General features: G+C 52.2%; 2 protein-coding genes across 4 annotated transcripts; both read left to right on the top strand.

Moving 5' to 3' along the window:
* The first annotated feature begins 6 nt into the window (after positions 1-6).
* Positions 7-13,416, top strand: GOT2 (glutamic-oxaloacetic transaminase 2). The gene is made up of 10 exons (XM_015640181.1): positions 7-99; positions 5,322-5,478; positions 6,621-6,749; positions 7,076-7,135; positions 7,255-7,416; positions 7,859-7,963; positions 8,846-8,996; positions 9,659-9,824; positions 10,797-10,947; positions 11,431-13,416. The coding sequence occupies exons 1-10, from the start codon at positions 32-34 to the stop codon at positions 11,551-11,553; spliced, it is 1,272 nt and encodes a 423-aa protein (XP_015495667.1). The 5' UTR covers positions 7-31; the 3' UTR covers positions 11,554-13,416.
* A 128-nt stretch (positions 13,417-13,544) lies between these two features.
* On the top strand, positions 13,545-21,140 carry SLC38A7 (solute carrier family 38 member 7). Of its 3 annotated transcripts, none has more exons than XM_015640178.2 (12): positions 13,548-13,649; positions 14,432-14,666; positions 14,828-15,276; positions 15,509-15,707; positions 15,795-15,939; positions 16,655-16,753; positions 17,484-17,541; positions 17,871-17,985; positions 18,210-18,357; positions 18,440-18,639; positions 18,904-18,958; positions 19,052-21,140. In XM_015640178.2, exons 3-12 carry the CDS (start codon positions 15,010-15,012, stop codon positions 19,152-19,154), a joined length of 1,389 nt encoding a protein of 462 aa, XP_015495664.1. In that variant the 5' UTR covers positions 13,548-13,649; positions 14,432-14,666; positions 14,828-15,009; the 3' UTR covers positions 19,155-21,140. The 3 variants fall into 3 exon arrangements, with proteins under 3 accessions (XP_015495665.1, XP_015495664.1, XP_015495666.1); XM_015640180.3 differs by having other exon boundaries at positions 13,580-13,649; positions 14,559-14,666; XM_015640179.2 differs by lacking the exon at positions 14,432-14,666 and having other exon boundaries at positions 13,545-13,649.
* Positions 21,141-21,595: the final 455 nt, after the last annotated feature.

Raw genomic sequence — 21,595 nt, 5'->3', positions numbered from 1 at the left:
CGCCGCCGTCGCCGCCACTGCCGCTGCCGCCATGGCTCTCCTGCACAGCCGCCGGCTCCTCGCCGCCCCGCGCCTCGCCGCCGCCGCCTCCCGCGCCAGGTGAGGGCTGAGAGTTGGCTCAGCCCCTGGGGCCGCCCGCCGGTGTCGGCGGAGGGGTTTTCCCGCGGCTGAGCCCCGCTCCGAGGTGGCGGTGGGGGGGAGGCTGCGGGGAGCGGGTGACGCCGTGCTGGGGAAGGGGGTTGCCGGGGGGACGGACCGCGCTCGGATTGGCTGGGGAGGGGGGTCCTCGCCTTCTGATTGGCTGCGGCCCAGCCCGGCGCCCCCCGCCTGCCCTTGAGGCGCCGCCGTGGAGGGCGCGTAGGCACCGGGGAGCCCCGAGAAACGCGGCCGGGGGGAGCCTGTGCCTTAACCACGGGTTGGGGACACCCTGTGCAACGAGTGATTGGGCCGGGGTGCTGTTAGCGGTGTACACCGTGCTACGGGGCGCGAATGATGTGGTCGATGAGAGGCTGGACGCGCCCCGGCCATGTGTGCTCGCAGTGCAGAAACCATCTGTGTCCTGGGCTGCATCACCGGCAGCGTAGGCATCGTAAAGGGAGGGGATTCTGCCCTCTGATCTCCTCTGCTGAGACCCCTCCTGCAGCACTGCATCTACCTTTGGGACCCCAGCAGAGGAGGGACATCGACCTGTTCGAGCAAGTCCAGAGGAGGCCACAAAGATGATTAGAGGAACGGAGCACCGTTTTTGTGGGGAAAGGCTGAGTGAAAGAGCTGAGGTTATTCATCCTGGAAGAGAGAAGGCTTTGGGGTGACCTAATTGTAGCCTTTAGTATCTAAAGGGACTAAAAAGGATCTGGAGAGAGACTTTTGACATGGGTATGGAGTGCTAGGGGGAATTGATTTAAATTGACAGAGGGTAGGGTTAGATTAGATATTAGGAACAAATTATTCCCTGTGAGGGTGGGGAGGCCCTGGTTGTCCAGAGAAACTGTGCCTGTTGCATTCCTGGAAGTGTTCAAGGCCAGATTGGACAGGAGCATCCTGGTGTAGTGGAAGGTGTCCCTGTCTATGGCACGGGTTTGGACAAGGTAATCTTTCAGTTTTCTTCCAACCCAAACCATTCCAGGATTCTGTGTGCTGTGAAAGGGGCTGAGGTGGTGCTGTTCGGCTGCCTTGTGTAGTGGGACCAAAGGGATCTCTGCACTGTGCACTGAGCCTGGGGATTGCGCACAGTGCAGGTCTGCAGTGACCTCAGGATCCATGAAATGGGGCAGGAGTAGTGCTGGCTGTGCTAGAGCTGTGCTCTCAGGAGTACAAACCCTGGCAGGAGCAGGGTGGGAGTCACTGTGAAGATCAATCCTGCACTGGCAGGATTCTGCTGTCAGCAGAGGTTTGGATAGAAGGATGCAGGGTTCTGCTGGAGCTGTGTGAAAAGCCCAGAACAGTTTCCACAAAGTACAGCTGACCTGAGAGCCATGGGCCTGGGAACATCACTGAAACCAAATGGCCAAGAAGCAGAATGTGCAGAGGGGTACAGACGAGGCCTTACTGCTCTCCAGAACCTTTTGACTCCTGGCCCTCACTAGTGGGGAAGTCTAAGAAACAGTTTCCAGCCTATGTCAGAGCAGGAAAGCAGTGGTTTTTTTTTTAAATCCCCATTCCAGAGTTGCTACTACTTCTAAGCCAGCCTTCTGGCTCTTCTCGGCAGAGACAGAAGAACAAGTCTAGAACTTGTGTTTTGTGCCCATGGACTGTAGCAGGCCTGTGAAAGGTTTGAAGACTTCTGGCATAAGCTTCGTTTTTCTCAAGCTTGTTATACAACAAACTAGAAATTTCCAAATTGCACTAAGGTCACCCAAGAGAGATTGTTAAGTTTTGTAAGTAAGGAGCCTCTGTGCACAGGCCCCTTTTTCCTGTTCAGGAATAGTGGCTTACTACACACTAGTAGTAAGGGAAGCCAAGCACTGATTAGCAGTTCCTTTTTCCTTATCTTCAGCAATATAATGTGGTGCTCCAGCTGCTACTATTACTCAGTGCTGAAAATGCTCTTTCTGAAAGCAGAACAGAGATAAAGAGATTGTAAATGGTTAAAATGGTTCCATTGACACACAAATGCTAATTAGGGTGATAACTCAGTCTGCTGCTCTGATGTATCATGAGACAGCTATTTAAAATACTTTTCTTGGTGGAAAGCTTACCGGAAGCTCCTTGCTGGGGCAAAGAATTTGTAGGCTTGAAAGGCCCTGTAGTAGCCAGCAGGCAGCCTGTTGGTGTTGTTCTTGTGTAAATATTTGCTTAGATGTGGTTTACTGATAGCCTTTGGCCGATGCTCTGCTCAGTTTGCAGAACTGCTCAGTTTGCAGAACTGCTGTGGGGGCTTTGGCAAAACTTCTGAAATCCTGTATCTTATGTGGCTGTACCTCAGGGAACTTGGGCTGGCCTCTCCTCGATGGAAACCTTCACTGGGCTTGTAAAAGCTTGCTCTCCAGGCTTGGCTTGAGTCCTTAAGCACTTCTTAGGTCTGTGCATAAGTTCCACATATACTTTTGAAAGGTGTTGCAAATTTATGCAATTCCTGGTGCGTTTTCTCACCCTCTGTGTCCCACTGCACTTGCAGCTGCATTAAGCCAGCTAAGACCAGTGTGGCTGAAGAGTACAGAGACTATTTGGATACCAGCTCTGATGAGCATCTAAACTCTGCCTGGGCCTTCTGTGTTGAAGTCCTGTAGTTGGAGAATGTGCTTCCTTCCTTTGGCTTACATTGAGTATCCCTCGGGTAGGTCAACCCCAGCTTAAGTTTACCTCCAGTTCGTTTTCTGCACTGAATGCCTCTGGCCTGGCAGAGATGTGCAGTTTATAGCTTTGACCTTTATTCAAGCCCAATGTTCTTTTAATTGCTCAAAATAAAATACAAGGCAGTGCAGGGACAGCGACAGTAATGTGGTAGCAGTGTGTTAGGGTTTGTGGCCTTGGACCCCTATTAGATCTCTTTTTCCCAAACCCCTTTTGGAAAGCTTTGCCTCTGTGATCTCTTTAGTATCCTGAAGCCTTGGGACAACTCCGCCTAGACTTTTTTCTCCTGTCTCCCTGCAAGTTTACCTCCCTGGAAGTCTTGAAGAGGAGTCTTGTTTCACCTGGAAACAGTCATGCTGAGGACAGGAAAATAAGTCCTAAACCTACCTTTCAGTGCCTTAAGCCAACACAAAAACCGGATCAGAACAAGAGTACTTAACTCTCTGGAGTGCTGCAGCTTAGGTAAATGCCTGCAGGATCAGCATTAATTGCAGTGTGTTGGAGCTCAGTGACCTGCCTAAGCCTTAGCAGGATCGGGACCTAAATACCCCAAACACTGTAAGCTGCTTGGGGAAAAGTCCAGCAGAAAGAAGGTGCTGTCACCATCTCCAGAGCAGCAGCTCTTTGAAATAGATGGCCAGGGTCCTGCAGTCCTTGACACCAGAATAATCCTAGACCAGGTAAACTGCAGAGAGCCACATTCTGCACGTTGTTCCGCTCTTTCCCTGCCTCTCCATTGCTAGGAACGCATTAGGAGGGGTTTGTCAAAAGGCGCCTGAACCTGCAGCAGGAGTTTGCTCTGACTGTGTCCCTGACGTGTTCTGCTCAGGTTGGCTCCCCAGGTCACTCCCTCCACACTGGCTGCAGCCCATGTCCCTCTCTGGAGGGTGTGTGTTGCTGGCATGACTGACTCATCCACCTTTCCAAGCTGATCCTATACTTAAGAGGTAATTAAGACTGGTTAGTGGTCTAAAAAACGTTAAGCACGTCTTCCATTTGTAAACTAACTGAGGTGGCTCTACCCCTTCGTCAAAGCCTGTCAAAAGGAGAAACAGGCTCTTTTTATAATTTGGAAATAGTGTAAAGATGGGAAAAGCAGTTAGTCTGAAGAGAGCAAATGATGTTTGAGGCTCCATGAGATGGAATCTACATACATGGGACAGCGCAAAATTTTTCTGTAGTGAGTAAACTTGACTAAAATGGACCTAAAACAGGGACAGAGTGGAGAGATGATTTTGTGAGTTCTGCTGATCTGTTAGAGCTTCCTTAACCTGCCTGGCCCCACTGCCCACATACCAGTATCTGCCTACAGAGTCTGTAGTACACACTCTGCAGGAGGTCTGGCTGGCTCTGGGCTGGCTCCAGGCTGCCTGCATTGCCTGGAGCAGGGACCAGCCCCAGGACAGCATTCCCAAGTTGGGAGAGTATCTTATTATCAGATGAGGTAGCCTTCCCTGGGCTGCAAAGCTTAGTAAAGCCGGTATGTCTCTCTGTGTGTTTCTTCTTCAGCAATCAATCTGTCCTCCAGGAGATAAACCAAATCTACTTTGTATTGCACTCTTTGTTCCCCACTGAGCTGGGGGACCTGGGTAGGCACCTGTGTGGTGAGTTGGGACTCTCAGAGCTGCATGCAGTGCCTTCAGGAGGAGGCTGTGACAGCCACAGACCTCTGCCAGCCAGGTTAAAAAACACCACACTGCTGCTCCTGCACTGCCTGCAAAGCCTGGACATGGGACAGGGCAGAGACTGTGGCCAAAGGAAATAACAGGTTTCTTTTTATAGCATGGTCTGCTCTGCCCTTGACATTAAGAGAGCCTCTCCATCTTCAGGATGTGCTGCCAGCAGGACAGGAGCATGTGGCTTCTCATGTTTGGGGAACACAAAGCTCCTCCTGATGCAGGGAGGTTTTGTGCTTGACATCAGGGGAAGGGTCTTCACATAAGAGCTTGTTACTTATTACACAGGGAAGAAACTATCTTCTGTCATTTCCTGGAAAACAGCATTTGTCTACAACACCAGGGAAGGCAGAGTTTGTAGAACAAGGAGTGGAAATATCTTTGATCTGTCAACCAATGTTGGGAGAAAAACAAATTCGTTTTCATGTACTTGAACTCTTCCAGGAATTTGGAAGAGACTCCATGTTCATACTTTGTGCAATTGCCCAGGTCTGACCAAAGTGCCCTGTGCAATGCCACATGCAGTCTCTGGGCACTTGTCTAGAGCATGAGTTCAAGGCTTCAGTTTCCTGGGCTCTTTGTGGTGTTAGCACATAAGGCAAACAGGAGCATTTCAACATCCTAATGACTGAGAGGGAGTCAGTTATCTTCAGCCACAATGAACTGAGGCTCTTCACCATTTTGCAGTGTATGATGTGACTTAAATGGTTTGTTTTTTTGGATAATTCTCTGAACACTATTTGTAAGTTTTTCAGTGGTTTTAAAGACAAGATTTCCCTTGAGGGTTTCTATTGGTGCACATCTCTGCCCAGTTCTCAAGCCTCATGCTTAGCTTCTTGTTTCTCCCTTTAGCTCATGGTGGTCTCATGTGGAGATGGGTCCCCCCGACCCCATCATGGGGGTGACAGAAGCTTTCAAGCGTGACACCAATTCCAAGAAGATGAACCTGGGTGTGGGGGCATATCGGGATGACAACGGGAAGCCGTATGTCCTGAGCTGTGTTCGCAAGGTGAGCTGGGTGCTGGCTGCTGGGCAAGGCCAGATCCAGTTGCCAGGTACCCCGAGGGACTCACTTAGCAAGTTTTGTCTGTTGGTCCTTAAAATAAGCTTTGTCTCTCACAGACCAGGACAGTATTCCTGGATGTCTCTCTTAGCAGGACTAATGCTTTTGAGAGGTGACAGAGCCATTAAGTAGTACAGGACAAAACGGGAAATACATGTCCTGTTCCCACTCAAGTAACTAACTTGTTGCTGACTTCCACAAGCCCTCCAGTACACCTGTTCTTTGAACTTCAAGGTGTTTCTTGAATGGGCTGATGTTCTTTAGGCCACCCCACAAGGGAGGAAGGAGCTGACATTGGCCCCTTAGTGGATTAGTCTTAGAAATTCTGCTGAGCCAATGTTACCAGTTTCTCCATAAGCCAGTCTAAAACTCCAGCCCCGGGAGCTGGGTGTGGACATTGCCCTTGAGGGGATTATGGGGTCTTTTAGGGCTAGTTGGGGTAGAAATAGGTTGTTAAATAGCTGTCAGCTGATACATGCATTGATTGGCTACACTGACAGGGAGGGTGCAGGGAGAGAGCCTTTTCCATGTGTTTTACCAGTGTGGGGTTTAAAGCCATCCCTTGCCCTCCCTCTCTCTGTGCAGCTGGGTCACAACCAGGGAGTCTGGATGGTGTCACAGGGACAGTGTCCTGGTGGTATGTGAATGCTGCCAGGGTCTATGCCACTCCCAGCATGACAAGGCCCTGCAAAAGGTTTGCTACCCTACCTGTTTTGGGGATGTCTCCTAAGTAGAGATAGTATCTGCCTTTCAGAGACACTCAAGTCTTGCTTTCCTGCAGGAAAGTGTGTGTCCTTGTGCAGCAGCATTGACTTGTAATGGGCTGGAAGTAATGCTCTCTTCTGGTGCCTGGTTTCCTTGGCTCCACTGTACCACTGCTGCCACCCACTGAGGGCTCTGGTGGTTGTGGGGTTTTATCTGAAATGTTCACTCCTGCCCCTTGCTTGGAATGAGCCCTGCAGAGAAACTCCTATAAACCAACCTTTGTCCCCTTTGAGCAAGCAAATGTGCAGAGAAGTGACCTTCAGCTGTCCATCATTCTCTCCACGGTGATACCTTCCTCACTGAGCTTGTGTCCTCCCTTCCAGGCAGAGGCCATGATAGCATCCAAGAAGATGGATAAGGAGTACTTGCCCATCGGGGGACTAGCGGATTTCACCCGGGCGGCCGCAGAACTGTCTCTGGGGGAAAACAGTGAGGCTTTCAAGAGCGGACGGGTAAGGAGAGGTCGGGACACAGAGTTGGTATGTGGGTGCTCAGCAAATGTGGAAGAACTGGTGGGGTATTGGTGTTTCTGTGCTGTGGGGTGGCTGGGCCTAAGGATCACTGCTTCCTCTGAATGCTGGGGTAAAACAACCCTGTCCAAGGAGAGGATTTAACCTTGCCAGGGGGCCCAACTTCTTGCCCTGGAGCTGGAGCTGCTGACTCCTGTCCCTTGTCCCTTCAGCCCCTTGTCCCTGTTTTGGTGTGCTGAAAAATAATGACTGTGTTCTCCCTGTAACACAACATGGCTACTCAGATATTTTTTTTCCTATCCTTGCAGTATGTTACTGTGCAGGGTATTTCTGGGACTGGATCTCTGCGAATTGGAGCCAACTTTTTGGTGAGTACCTGTCCAGTAGTGGAAGGAAAGGACATATTTTGATCAGAGCTGGATTTTTAGGGCTTTCTAACTACTTGAATGTATTCAACCTATTTGAACACTGTCTTTCTGTTGACTAGCAACGATTCTTCAAAGGCAGTCGTGATGTGTATCTACCCAAACCATCCTGGGCCAATCACACTTCTATTTTCCGTGATGCTGGCATGCAACCTCAGGCTTATCGTTACTATGACCCCAAGACATGCAGCCTTGACTTCTCTGGAGCCATGGATGACATTTCTGTGAGTTGCCTTCCATGCCTGGAAGAAGGGAGGTCATGTGGGGAAGTGGGTGGTGATCTTGCTCTACCCTGTATGCGATGATGCAGCATGAAGCTGTGTCAGGGGAGGTTTAGGCTGGATTTTAGGAAAAGGTTTTTCATCCAGAGTATGATTGGGCACTGAAACAGGGTCCCAAGGGAAGTGGTCATGGCACCAAGTCTGCCAGGATTCAAGGAGTGTTTGAACAATTCAGGCACATAGTATGGTTCTCAGGGTTGTCCTGTGCAGGGCCAAGGAGTTGGATTCCTTATGGGTCCATTCCAGCTTGGAATATTCTACCATTCTATGATGCCTGAAGGCATTAAATCAAGGCTAGAAGCCTCACAGAGCTCACCTAAGCTGTCTGATCTGCTGAGGAGAGTGCTCAGATATCACTGATTATTCATTCTCTGTAACATCTTAGAAAATTCCAGAGAAGAGCATCATCCTCTTACATGCTTGCGCTCACAATCCCACTGGGGTGGACCCCCGGCAGGAGCAATGGAAAGAGTTGGCAGCTACAGTGAAGGTAAGCAATGTCCCAGGGGAGCTGTGCCATTCTTTTCTGGCCTTTCATGGGTGGCACCTGGTCATCACTTGGCTAAAGGTTATTCCCTTCCCTGAAGCCAGGATGGGTGTCATGTTCCTGACAGGAGCCAGCCAAATGCACCCAGAAAGCTTCTAGCTGACTATTGGGCTTGCTGCTGGCGCCTTCCCAGGAAGCTGGAGCAGGGAGACCCAAAAGGAGAGCAGCAGGGTTGAACATATGAGCTGTGATTGCTGGAGTGGAGCACCCAGTGCTGGTGTATTAAAAATGCTGGAAGATTTCTCACGTGCCTGGTGTCTCTGCAAGCTTCAGCCAGAAATAGACAGGGACAGGTTCTACCTTCTCCTCCTTCCTGCTGCTCCTTGACAGGAGTCAAGCCTGTAGCCAGTGAAATTTGCCTTGGAGATACCTGGCCTTAGTAGGGTCCTGAGAATTGGTAGATATCAAAGTGATGTCTGTGGCCTACAGAAGGGTAGATCTCCAGACTAAGGGGTAGTGCACCTGGGTACTGTAGTATCTGCCTAGCTGACTAGAGAGTTCCCAGGTGATTTTCCTGTAAACTGATAATACAGAAGACACTGAAGTAGACTATTTTATTACTTTTGAATCTACTGCTTCCTGGGCCAGATTTGCACATCCCACAAATGCCCTGGAAGGTCTTTAGCTGCTGTTTTGATGTGTGGTGGGTAGCTGCAGGTTTTCTGCTGCTTTCCTTGTGGTCAATGAAGGGGAATGGCTCTCTTTCTGGAGGAGAATGGCTGCAGGTGGACAGACAGCTGTCTGCATGGCTTTTCTCAGCCTGCTGCCCTGCTCCTTGGAGGGGTGCTCAGCTTCTGTGACACTCTCTTTCATCTTTGCTGGCAGAAACGAAACCTCCTCGTGTACTTTGACATGGCCTACCAGGGCTTTGCCAGTGGGGACATCAACCGGGATGCCTGGGCTGTGCGGTATTTCATCGAGCAGGGCATCAACATCGTCCTGTCGCAGTCCTTCGCTAAGAACATGGGGCTGTACGGTGAGTAGGGCACGTGGCGAGGAAATGGTTTCATCCAGGCTGCTGGTGGGACCCCAATACCCCCAGGGTTTAGCAGCTGGTGTCTTCCTGCTGCCCGTGTTCATCCCGCAGTACTGAGCAGGGAGAACCCATCAGGAGCTGGTGGAGACCCTTCTAGAGAACAGGAATCCACTAAAGCTGTGTGGTGTTGGGTGCCACAGTCTAAGAAGGATATAAAGCTTTCAGAGAGTGTCCAAAGGAGACTACAAATATGGTGAATGGTTTAAAGGAGAAGCCATACAAGGAACAGCTGAGGACACTTGGCTTGCTCAACCTGGATAAGAGAAGACTGAGGGCAAAGCTCATTGTGGGCATCAGCTTCCTCCCAAGGGGCAGCATCTGCTCTCTGTGACCAGTGACTGGACCCAAGGGAATGACATAGAACTGTGTCAGGGAGGATTTAGGCTGGATATTAGGAAAAGGTTCTTAAGCTCAAGGGTGTTTGGGTATTGGAACAGGCTCCCCAGGGAAGTGGTCATAGCACTAAGCCTGACAGAGCTTAAGGAGTGTTTCGACAATGCTGTCGGATGCAGGAATCATGGGATTCTTGGGGTTGTTCTGTGTAGGGCCAAAAACTGGACTTGATGATCCTTCCAACTCACAGTATTCTGTGATTCTCTTAGGAGAGCGTGCGGGTGCCTTCACAGTGATCTGCAGTGATGCAGATGAAGCCAAGAGGGTCGAATCCCAGCTGAAGATCCTCATCCGCCCCATGTATTCCAACCCGCCCGCAAATGGAGCGCGCATTGCCTCTCTGATCCTGAACACCCCTGAGCTGCGGAAGGAGTGGTAAGAAGAAATCTGTAATGTTCATGACAGTGAGGTCTCTGTGCAGCCCTGTGCTGTGCTTTCTATGTGCTGCTGTCACAGGCAACTCTTAGCTTCAGGAACAGTCAGAACCATGTCTGGAGAAATCCCTGTTTATGTCCTGGCATCAGCTGGTGTCAGTTTAACCTGACACAAACAGGTTTTCCTTGTGTTACCAAGGAAGAAAATACAGTAAAGGAGGGGATAAAGCTCCCAAAGGATTGAGGGCTGCAGGAGTTGTCTATTTAAGAATCATGAAAGTCTGAGGTGGTGTAGCCATGTAGTGTGTCTCATGTGGGGAAAGTGGAAGCGTAAGCCGCCTGGGAATAAGACCCAGGAATGTAACCCTCATGCCCTAAGCCTGATTCCTGGCGTCAGCCTGTGCTGTTTTCCCAGCCCCTTGGTGCCGGGTCCCTCCCAGCAGCTGGTCTGGCAGAACAAAGGCTGTCAGTGTGCTGTGGCCTCATTGGGGGCTGTGTTCTTTTGTAGCCTGACACTTGTGCCTGATCCAGGGCCCAGCAGAGACATTTCCTAGCTGTGCTGCTTTGGAGCAGGGCCTGTTTGCCATTGCTACCCTTGCACTCTTATCTGTAGATACTATTTATCTATTATCTAATGCTTATTTATTACTGTTTATCTGTAGATACTATTCTACAGATACTATTCTATTCTGGGTTTGAGTAGTACTGCCATGAGACATCCTACTGACCCATGACTTTCAGATGTGATGAATGTCTGTACTGTGGTAGTAGTGTTCAACAGAAATGGAATAGATAAAAAGAGGTCACCTTTGAGTATCAGGAGAAAGAAGCAACTCCCCCAGCTGGAGCTGCATCTTCATCCCCCTATGGGGCTCCTCCAGGTGGAGAGGTTGATTTTCAATAGCTGGGGTAGGTAGAGCAGCACTGATGTGTTCCAGCCCTGCTCTGAATGGTTTCTGGATTGGCTTCTCAGGCTCACAGAGGTGAAGAGCATGGCTGACCGAATCATCAGCATGCGGACTCAGCTGGTGTCCAACCTCAAGAAAGAGGGATCCTCCCGCAACTGGCAGCACATCACTGACCAGATTGGCATGTTCTGCTTCACAGGGCTGAAGCCTGAGCAGGTAAACGTAATTCCAGTAGTCTCAAAGTGTCATTTGCAGTCCCTGTCAGTAAGTTTTTGACTGCAGATGCCAAAATGAGCCCTTGTAAGCACTTCTTCCTCGGGGGGAACATCCTCCAAGCCCTAAGCACTGGCACATCATGGGGACCCTGGTCTTGCTCTGTTCCCTACTGTGCTTGGGGAGTTTGAAAGTAAATGTAGTTGTCATGTCTGTCAAAGTAAGTAGTCACTTGGTGCTGCCCTGAAGTAACCTTAAAGGTCAGCTCAAATGAGGTGACTTTTCCAGCTGAACATCTGCAGTGTTGCTGCTTGGCCTGAGAGATGAGCAGCATCTCTCTTGGTGCACAGGGTACTCTGCAGGTAGTGGGAATGCCCTGTCTGCTGGCAGCCAGTTTGCCTTGAGTTTCAGCAAGCTGGGTAAATTTGCACTTTGCTGACACAGCAGAGGTTGGCCTGCAGTTTGAACTTTGCTCTTTCACCCCAGGTGGAGCGACTGACCAAGGAGTTCTCAGTGTACATGACAAAGGATGGACGCATCTCTGTCGCAGGAGTTACGTCAGGCAACGTGGGTTACCTGGCTCATGCCATCCATCAAGTCACAAAGTAAAGACAAAGGGGTGCTCTGGAGCTGGTGGCTTTCCCTTCCCCACCAGTTGAAGATGGGGAGGGAAAAGAAACAAGCAGAATACTTCCAACCACAGCACTTGAAGCCGCTGCTGAATGTATCTTGTAGATGAGTTGTTGTAGACACCTAGTCAAATCCACCCTGTGCTGTGGAGCAGGGACATCATTGCTGGCTCCTGCTCATCACAGCCTTCTTCCCTGCTGTCCATCGTTTCTCCATCAGCCCCAGCACCTATCTATGCTGGAGGAAGCAAATGCTTAGCAATGCCATCCTACCAGTGTAGGCACCAAAGGCTTCTCCGCACACATTTCTCCATGAGAAGGCTTTGTGAGGCTGTTGGCTGCTGGCTCAAGCAGCAGCAGACAGGGAGCTGGGTGGGCTGAGTTGGAGGGCTGCTCTGGTATGCTCTTCCAAACTCCTCAGCCGGTCCCTGCTACCAGCAGGCTCCATCCTCCTCCATCATCCCAGCCTGGAGCTGGCCAGCACCAAAGCTGTCCTCTGACAACCAGCTCTGAGGACTTCTCACTACCAAACTCTGCTCCGTCGTTGGCTTTGCTTTTTCCATCTGGGACTCTCCTTTCAGGTGTAATTCACAGTGGCATCAGTGCATGGGGCAGACCAGTGTCCCTCTTTTAAACCTGTCTCACTTTCATACCTGGAGGTGAAACAATTTCTCAACCCCCTCCACTCACCAATAAGAATCTCCTCTGAAAACTGCTCTCTGGTGGTCTCTGCCTCACCCCATTCCTGTCCTAAGCCCAGCAGTCCAGCCCTATACCTCCAGCAGCCCTCTCTGCAGTCTTTGTGCATGTCCCAAAGCTGTAAGCCAAGAGGCTGGCCCTGCACTAGTCCCTTGTGGGACATCCCTCTTCTGTTCAACCACGTTTCTGGTGACACCAGAAAACAGCTCTTGAGAGAAATCTGAGAGTTCAAAAACCATTCTCTCCTAAACTGAGTGTCCCTGAGGTCCTGCGACTTACTGGACTCTGATTTTTAATCCAAATAAACTGGTGCATGGCTGTGTCGAGCTGGGGACTTAATCCTGACATTGTGCAGCTGGATCCTGTCCCTCCCATGCATCAACTATTCCCTCTCAGGACCATGCTAGCACAGAAGATCTTACATGACCTGTGAAACCCTCATCTCCTGAGAATCCCATGTACAGAGAGGCAGTTCCCACCAATGGGCCCCAGGAGCACAGTGTCTGAACTGAGATTGTCCAGGTGCAAGCTGCTGTCACAGAGCTCAAATTGAAGTCTATGGCATTGAACATAGGTGTTGCTGGGGAGAGGACAAATTCCCAAAAGCAGTCTGCCTTGAGCCATGGGGCCGTCTTTGGCCCACGATGGAGAGGAGCCTCCCTAGGCAGTGCTGGAGGCATTACCTCTTTGAGTCTGTGAGCTGTTGCCATTCTCTGGCATCTCTTCCCTCTGCAGCCATACCAGGATATTTAGCAGGGCAGTCCTCATTCCCCATTCCTGCCCACGGGAGCCGTGTGCCTGTTGGAGCTGGGACAGGTCCAGTCTGGTGCACCTGTCCCGGTCTAGTGCACGTTGTTGCTACACTTGCTGGAAGGCTGGATCCTCCCGCCGCTCCCTGTCAGGTTTCCGCTCCCACGCCGTTTGTTTACTGGCCCGATGCCCACAGCCGCTGCTTGCTGTCCTTTGTGCAATAAACCGCTTTCCATGCCGCACACGCCGTAGGTGCTGCTCCACGGCGCTGTGGGTTCCTGTGCTGTGGTCCCCGATTCTGCGTGGCTCTGGAGCTGCCGCCTCCTCCCCTCTTTACCCTGGTGGGGCCACTCTCCTGCCCGTTCTCTGTATAATAAAAGCACCCTGGAGCACAGCCCCGTCTCGCCTTCTCCTTGCCGCGGGTCCCCGCGGGCTCAGACTCTGGGAAGGGCTACCCGAAGGGGAATGTTTCCCCTTCGCTGATGTTCCCCCGCCTCCGGGGCTGGACTACAACCCCCGGCGTGCAGCGGGCAGGGCGGAGCCGCCGCCGCGCTGCCGCTGCCGCCGAGCTCAGCCGGAGCTGGGGCCGGGGCCGAAGGGAGCGGAGCAGAGCGCGTTCCCCGCCTGGTGAGTGGGGCCGGGTTACGGACGGACCGGGGGGACACGCGGGAAGCCCAGCGACCGGCTAGGGCAGGAGTCTGTGCATCCCCTGCGAACGCGGGCTGACCGTCACCGGCTCCGGGCCTTGCTCCCCCGGGCGGGGGGCGCCGCCGGGGCCAGAGCGGGGCCGCGTGTCTGTCCAGTCACCCTCGGTGAAGCGCCTGCTCTCGGGGTTTCTGGTTGCCAGAGTATGTCGGCGTTACCTGGAGGGAAAGGACATCCTTCAGTATCCTCCCCTAGGCTATGGGAGAAGCATCGACCCCCTGCAGCATCCTCGGCCGGGTGGGAACTTCAGCCCACGCGGACCCACCGGCCTGTCCCTCCATGCTCCTGCCCACGAGGCACAGGGCGGCCCTTCCTCCCCTTCCCCAGAAATCTTCACAGAGGATTCATAGCACAAACACAGAGTTTAAATAGCCCAGAAGCAAGGAGTGAGCTGGGCAGGAAGAGTCTCTGTAGATGTCCTCTAGGAATAAAAATCAGATTTCCTTGAAAAGAGATTTCTCATGGTCATGTAGATTCCTGCAAAATCCTGCCAGGTTGTGAGGGTTGATCTCCAGCTTGGAGGCACTGGGATGAGATTTAGACTTTCCAACCCCCAGTGGCTGTGATGCTGGAAACACCAGATCTTCAAATACAAAAGCTTCTGAGACATGATCTCCTGCTGGTTGTCAGGGGTACACCTGGGGGTGCACTGGAAGGGGCCAGTCCTGCTTTTCCTGTTGACACAGTATTTCTGCTGCACACAGGTCATTCCTGTTGAGCCCAGCCTTGCCCTTTACTCAGGAGCACGTGCACAGCCACTCTTGCAGAGCTTGCAGGAATTGGGGTTGGAAATTAGGAAGTGAGCCATGACACTGGGTCTCGTGCCCACAGAGAGGCGAGTCCTGATGTGAGGCTGCAGGTCCTCAGGGCTGCACAGCCAGGGCTCAGTCCCTCATCCAACAGCAGTTGTGTCCCCTCCCTGGATTTGAGGTACAAGAGGTGAGTTCTCTTGCTATATCTGCTGGTGTGTGTGTGCTTTGACCCCCCAAGCTAAGACCCAGGGAACACAGTTCCTCTGTGCCCCCACCTGATGCCCAGGTTGTTCCTTGTTAATATAATTTAACTAACACTTAACAGTGTCATTCTTCATCACCTTGTAGGAGTAGGGAACTGCCTGATTCCTGTGTTGCTGCATTCCACCCTGTTTGCTGCCCTTCCTGCCTGATGGAGCCACCTGCCTGATGGAGTGTCCTGGCTGAGGACACTCCTCAAGGTGCCCAGCTGAGCCTGCTGCAGAACCACTAGTGGGACGTGGACAGTGGTGTGTGCCACTTGAAGGACAATGGCTCAGGGCACTGGGAGCATCAACAGTGACTACAAGGATTGGGAGTGGAGCGAGGATGCTGGCGAACGGGCGAGGCTCCTGCAGAGCCCTAGTGTGGAGACTGTGCCCAAAAATTCAGAGAGCCAAGGAAACGGTCTGGGAGCCACGTCAGCTCTGGGAGCTGTCTTCATTGTGGTCAACGCTGCCCTTGGGGCTGGGCTACTCAACTTCCCTGCTGCCTTCAGCATGGCTGGCGGTGTGGCTGCAGGCATCGCCCTGCAGATGGTGAGAGAATTGGGAAGGGACAGTCCCCTGTCCCACCCTTGGAAGGTGCATGGGAGGGACATGTGGTGCCCCAGAAAAGGCTTGGGAGGGACCAGACTCCTAGGAAGAAGCTCTTCTGCATGAAGTGCACCAGATATGCTCAGTGTATTCAGGGGTGGCTGCCTGGGGTGGCTTAGGGGACCTTACCATATTGTTGGCTCAATGTTTCCTCCCTGTCTCTCTCCTATCCCAGTGCATGCTGATCTTCATCATCGGAGGCTTGGTCATCCTGGCCTACTGCTCACAGGCCAGCAATGAGCGCACCTACCAGGAGGTTGTGTGGGCTGTCTGCGGGAAGGTGCCTGGTGTGCTGTGCGAGGTGGCCATTGCTGTCTACACCTTTGGCACCTGCATTGCCTTCCTCATCATCATTGGAGACCAGGAGGACAAGAGTAAGAGTGTCCCATGGAGCAAATAATAACCAGTTGTTGTTCCTTCATTTGGAAGGTCCAATGTGACCATCTCTGTTGTCCCCACAGTCATTGCTGCTCTGGTGAAGGAGCCTGAGGAAGTTGGGAGCAGCCGCTGGTACACAGACCGCAAGTTCACCATCAGCATCACTGCCTTCCTCCTCATCCTGCCTCTCTCCATCCCCAAAGAGATTGGCTTCCAAAAATATGCCAGGTGGGTGGGAAGAGCCCTCAGCCTGGGGCTGGGAGTTGGGGTAGGCCAGCCAGCACCCACCTAAGCACGGTTGCAGAGGACAGGGACTGGAAATGCTGTGGTTCTAGTGCCATATCTGCCCACATACCCTCTGCCTTCCCATGCCTCAGTTTCCCTATCTGGGAAGCAGAGGAGTGGCTGAGCACTGTGCAACCACAGTGTCATACTTCAGGGCTTGTGTCCTTCCCTTCTGCATGCTGGAGGAAGCAGGGAATCCTGCTTTCAACTACATTGTCTCCTATCTTTGGAGTTGGCAATCCAACAGAAAGGAGAGCCAGTAAGTGTGCCTAGGCTGGGTGGTCTGTGGGCCAGCCCTGCTCCACCAAGAATCTTGGTGTGACCTGCCTGCTGGAGCTGGACCAGGGACACCAAGGACTATCCCTGCTTCAACATTTGCCTCTTTCTCCAGCCCAAAACCCAAGTCTGGCAGGTTTGCCACTCAAAGAAGCATGGAATAATCCCCAAAAGCAACAGAATTTGTTGACATCTGCTTGGGGGACAGCAGGTGACATTTCCTGGCATATTCCAAGAGAAGGGAGAGCAAAAATTGGTCTGATAGGCAGGAGGGGGGTAGCCTGGGCTGTGCAGGGCAGAAGATGGGGATGGAGAGGCTGAGAGAAAACCCTCCATGAAGTGGGGAGCCAGAGCACTCACAGCCTCCTATCCCCTCTCACAGCTCCCTCAGTGTGATTGGCACATGGTATGTCACAGCAGTCATTATCATCAAGTACATTTGGCCTGACAAGGAGCTGGTGCCTGTGGAGATCCCTACCAGGTAAGAGCAAGAGACATGATGCTCTTGGTGCCTTCACAGCACTGCAGAGCCAGGCTGGGCTGTGGGAGCGAGGGGTGCAAAGGCTGGGGATGAATCTTTCATCAGTCCCATCCCTGGTCCTGGGGACTCTGCATGTTGCTGCCAGAAACTCTCAAGTGGCAGCACCTCTGAATGTTTCAGAGGAACAGGTGGTGAAGAGGAGGGAAAGGACCTCTTAAAGGTTCCCATGGCTCCATCACAGGTTTTGATGAGCACTGATTGGTTTTTATCTCTGATATATCCAAAACTTGGATTCCTTGTGCAGTGCTTGTGCTCACGCAGCAACAAGGGCTGCGTCTATATTTGGATGATTCTGGTTATTTCCTTGGCCAGCACAACCACTGTGGCTTATTCCCTTCTTCACAGTGTGTATTTTTGGATCCAGTGCAGGAATTCTATGGCAGAGCAGAGGTTAGACCAGTTTTTCGCACTGCCCAACTAGATCCTTTATTTTTTACTGATACTTCTACTTTTGTATGCTCAGATTTGGCTGTTTCTGTCTCAGTGAAAGGCCCTGGTCTTCAGGGAGTACCACATCCCAGGAAAACTTCATTCCATGCAATGGCATCATCCTGGGTGGGATGCAGTAACAGCAAGGACACTGAGTACTCCCAGCTCATCCTCCCTTGGGGCACTGGATGGGGGTCACAGGGGATTTTGTTCTGACTGAGGGGTGTTTCTTTCCTGCCAGCCCCTCCACTTGGACAGCTATCTTCAATGCCATGCCCACCATCTGCTTTGGGTTCCAGGTAAGGCCACAAGCTTGGCACTCCCCTTCCATCCTGTAGTTGCTTGGGTAGCAGACTAAAACCCTGCCTGTGTGATTGGCTATGCTATGCTATGCTCACTGCACAGCTTTGCAAAGAGGCTGAAGTGTTTTTAACATCTTACCACCTCTGGATGTAGATGGATCCATTTTATCTCAGCTAGGATGTACAAAGCAGCCTATCCCCCCCCTTTTCTTCTCCATTGACAAACCTGGGGGGATGACAATATCACAACAAATGCAGAATATCACAAGTAGGATACCACTTGGTTCAGCCCATCATGTATCCCCACTGTCTCTGTGTCCTGGCAGTGCCATGTGAGCAGCGTGCCCGTCTTTAACAGCATGAAGCAGCCGGAGGTGAAGACCTGGGGGGCAGTGGTGACAGCAGCCATGGTGATTGCTCTCTTTGTCTACACAGGCACTGGTAAGTGAGGGGACACTGTGTGAGTGTGGCACAGTCCTTGGAGTGGCTGTGAGCTTCAGGAAGGCAGGGACCCTCTGGTCAGCAAGGGTCAGAGGGAGAAGGGAGGAGAGTCCATGGAACACTTCTGCAATGTGTCCTGTGCCATATCCATCCAAGTCTGGTCCTTCAAACAGATGTTCAGGAGACTTGTCCCTATCCCCTGCTGACTGCACCCTTCCTGGCAGGCATCTGTGGCTTCCTAACCTTTGGAGCTGGTGTGGAGCAGGATGTCTTGATGTCCTACCCCTCCAATGACATCCCTGTTGCCCTCGCCCGGGCTTTCATCATCCTCTGTGTGCTGACGTCTTACCCCATCCTGCACTTCTGTGGCCGGTGAGAGCTGGGAGAGATGGGGCTGGTGTGGGAAGGAGGAGCAGCATGAGGAAACCCCTCTGTCCTGGGTCTGTGCCCACAGGGCTGTCTTGGAGGGTCTCTGGCTCCGCTATACTGGAGTAACAGTGGAGGAGGACGTGGTTCGGGAACGGAGGAGACGCCTGCTTCAGACCATCAGCTGGTTCCTCCTGACACTCCTCCTGGCTCTTTTCATCCCTGATATTGGCAAAGTCATCTCTGTCATTGGGGGTTTGGCTGCCTGCTTCATCTTTGTCTTCCCAGGTAGGGCATCCTGGGATGGTCAGGGGCTGACAAAGGTCACATGGCCTTGTTTCTCCAAGAGGGAGGGGCAGGATGGAAACACAGGAACCAGGAGATTTTTAGAGGATGACAAAAATGTGGTGTGAGGCCAGTCAGCAGTCCAACTATTCTGGCTGGACTTGGTGCTCTGTAACTGGGCGTGCAGCTCCCTGTTTTATGGAGTGTCTGTTCAGTCCCCAGTGGACAGTCCTCATTCGATTCTAATTTGCCTCCCCTGCCTTTCAGGGCTCTGCCTGATTCAAGCCAAACTCTCTGAGATCCAAGAAACCAGGGCAATCAGGTAATGGAAATGTGTTTCCCCTGTCCCCCATTCCCCTGTGGATACTGGGGTGAAGGACCCCTGTAAATATGCCCTGTCCTCCTGCATCCACAGCTGGTGGGCCCAGGTCAGCTATGGGGTGTTCATGGTCACCCTTGGAGCCTTCATCTTTGGACAGACCACTGCCAATGCCATCTTTGTGGATCTTACAGCCTGACTTCTCCAGGCTGGTCTGCACTGCTGCTGCTGAGGAGATGGAGATTCCCCCTGGGACCACAGGGAAGTGGGAAGAAAACATGTTGGTGTGTTGGGAAGATGCAAGAAAACCGTTGTGACTTGGGGCTTGGCTGAACAAGCCCTGTGGTGGTTTGTATCTCATTGTCTTAAGGCACCAGGCAGTCAGGCTTCTCTGAGCCCTGGCTCCCTGGTGAAGCCAGAGCAACACTACAAGGTGACCTGTCATCCAGGGCAAACTCTTTCTGCCCCTTGGGGTAGACATCACTAAAGGGTTGCGGTAGGGCTTTGCAAAGCCATGCTGCTCTCATCTGTGTATCCTTGTGCTGGTGGAGCTCCTCTCCACAGCTAAAACTCCTTCTCCCAACTTTGGAGAGAGAAGCAGTGTTCTGCATAAAAGGAAATAGTAATCATGTTTATCAGACAGGGAGACACCCCCATAGTCCTATTGTGTGTCAATGTTTGGTTTGAACTCTGGTTTCCTGACAGTCTCCTGCCCCTACTCTCACATCTCCCTCTGCCTGGGCTGCACCTTGTGTTACAAAGGGTTACCTTCAGCCTGTTTGGGTTTTTTATTTTGAGGATCAGAATGACCCTGGGGTAGGGACATGCCAGTGCAATGTTTTCCTTGCCAGGGGTTGCACACTCAGTAGATAAGCTGCTATGACTGCATTGACCTACTGAAGACACTATAACAGAGCAAAGCTCTTCTCCAGATTTACAATCCTGTTCTTCCAGGTGTCCAGAAAATGGGACTTGGCCAGGTTTTAAGGGATGCTTTTGGGGTAAAGCAGTCAGTATTCATTTGTTTTATATTGTTCTCTTGGTCATTTACACTCTATGGCTGGTGTTGCTCTGGGCTGTCCCTCTGTTGCCTGTCTGGATGATATTTCATTCCTGCTTTTCCTGGGCTGAGCTGTTTCCCCAGCTGCAGATTTGGTTGGGGGCTTTAAACCTCAACAGCAAAGTTTTCCTGTTCTGTCTTTGAGTTTTGTCTTGTTTGGCTTCTAAAACCCTTGGGGAGGAAGGAATTCAGTTGATGCATCTGTGATGAGGGTTCAGCCCAAATTTGTGTAAAACCTGGCCCTGCACCTTCTGCATCTTCTGGAAGCAGCACAGGCTGTTGTGGTGAGAAGAACCATGACTTGTGCACCTATACTTCTCAACATGGCTCTCTTGCTGCAACCAGTGGCTGCAGGAGGAGTGACAGCACATGAATGCTTCCTCACCCGGAAAGGTTTGGTCTTTCCTTACTAACGCTGCACATAAATGGGGACCTCCCCATTGCTGCTTGGAACAGAGAGACCCAGATGAAGAAGGAGGAAGAAAAGCTCCAAGCACAGCAGGAATGTTTGAGGGATGCTGTGAAGGCACAGATCCCTCCTGCCTCTCCCAAGGGATCTCCAGCATCTGTACCCTTATCTTTCGACAAAACCAGGCTCCACCAAACCCCCACTTGTATGGCACCAGCTGTGTCCCAAGCCCCTTTGCCAGGCTCCTGCCTGTGAGCAGAAGCTGGGGCTTGGAGACCCTTTGGCATGAAGAAAATGTCCGGTTGTCCTGGATGTGGGGAGCACAGAGCCACCTCCCATGGAGCCCAGCAGAGATGCTCAGCTGATCCCAATGCCAAAATGCCTTCCAGTGCCCACCCTGCACAAAGATGAAAAAGTTTGGTACCTGGTGGGTCTCATGGCCCTGGCTTTCCTGAAGGTGTGCTAGGCATGAGGAGGTCCCTTGACTGAAGTGGAGGAGGACACAGTGTCTCTTGTCAGGTGGGAAACACCTGGGCTCCCTTGGTGCTCCCACAGTGTCCCTGTGGCTGACGGCAGGGCAGGTCTGGAGGTGCTGTGGCTGTTCCTGTTTGCCTTACTGCTCCCCTGTTTACAAACACTGGCCTTTTAACATGTATTTTGTACATGCAGGAAGTGGAGGGAACTCAACTCAATAAAAGTGACATTGTGATGCATGTGTAAGGCCAGCAGGAGGTGATTTCTGTGAGAGATGCTCCCGGGTGGGATACAGGGAAGAAGCCATATCACTACCGTCCCAGCTCTTCTAGCTTTGGGATGGATGGTGTGGAGGTGCGAAGTCCCACTGCCTTCCTCAGGCCTTCATCCTCCGGGGTATCTTCACGCCCAGGACCAGGGAAGGCTCTGTGGGCCCCGGTCCTGCTGTGGCACCCCAATGTCGCCCCCCGGGGCAGGCAGGTGGGTGTGGTGGGGCTGGCACGGGTGGGAAGGAACTGAAGGGAGTTTCCCCTTCGGGACTGAGGCCAGCCATCCGGGAGGGTGCCAATGGAGAGGGGATTTCCTTAGAACAGAAAATCCTTCCCCGGAGCGTGCGGGGCGCGGGCCGGGCGCTCTGAGGGTCCCACAGCCACCATGTTGTGGGAGAGCAGCGCCTGGGCCGTACCAAGGCAGCGCG

Source organism: Parus major, chromosome 11 (genome assembly GCF_001522545.3).
Source record: "Parus major isolate Abel chromosome 11, Parus_major1.1, whole genome shotgun sequence".
Classification (NCBI taxonomy): domain Eukaryota; kingdom Metazoa; phylum Chordata; class Aves; order Passeriformes; family Paridae; genus Parus; species Parus major.
This window is presented reverse-complemented; position numbering and strand designations above follow the sequence as displayed.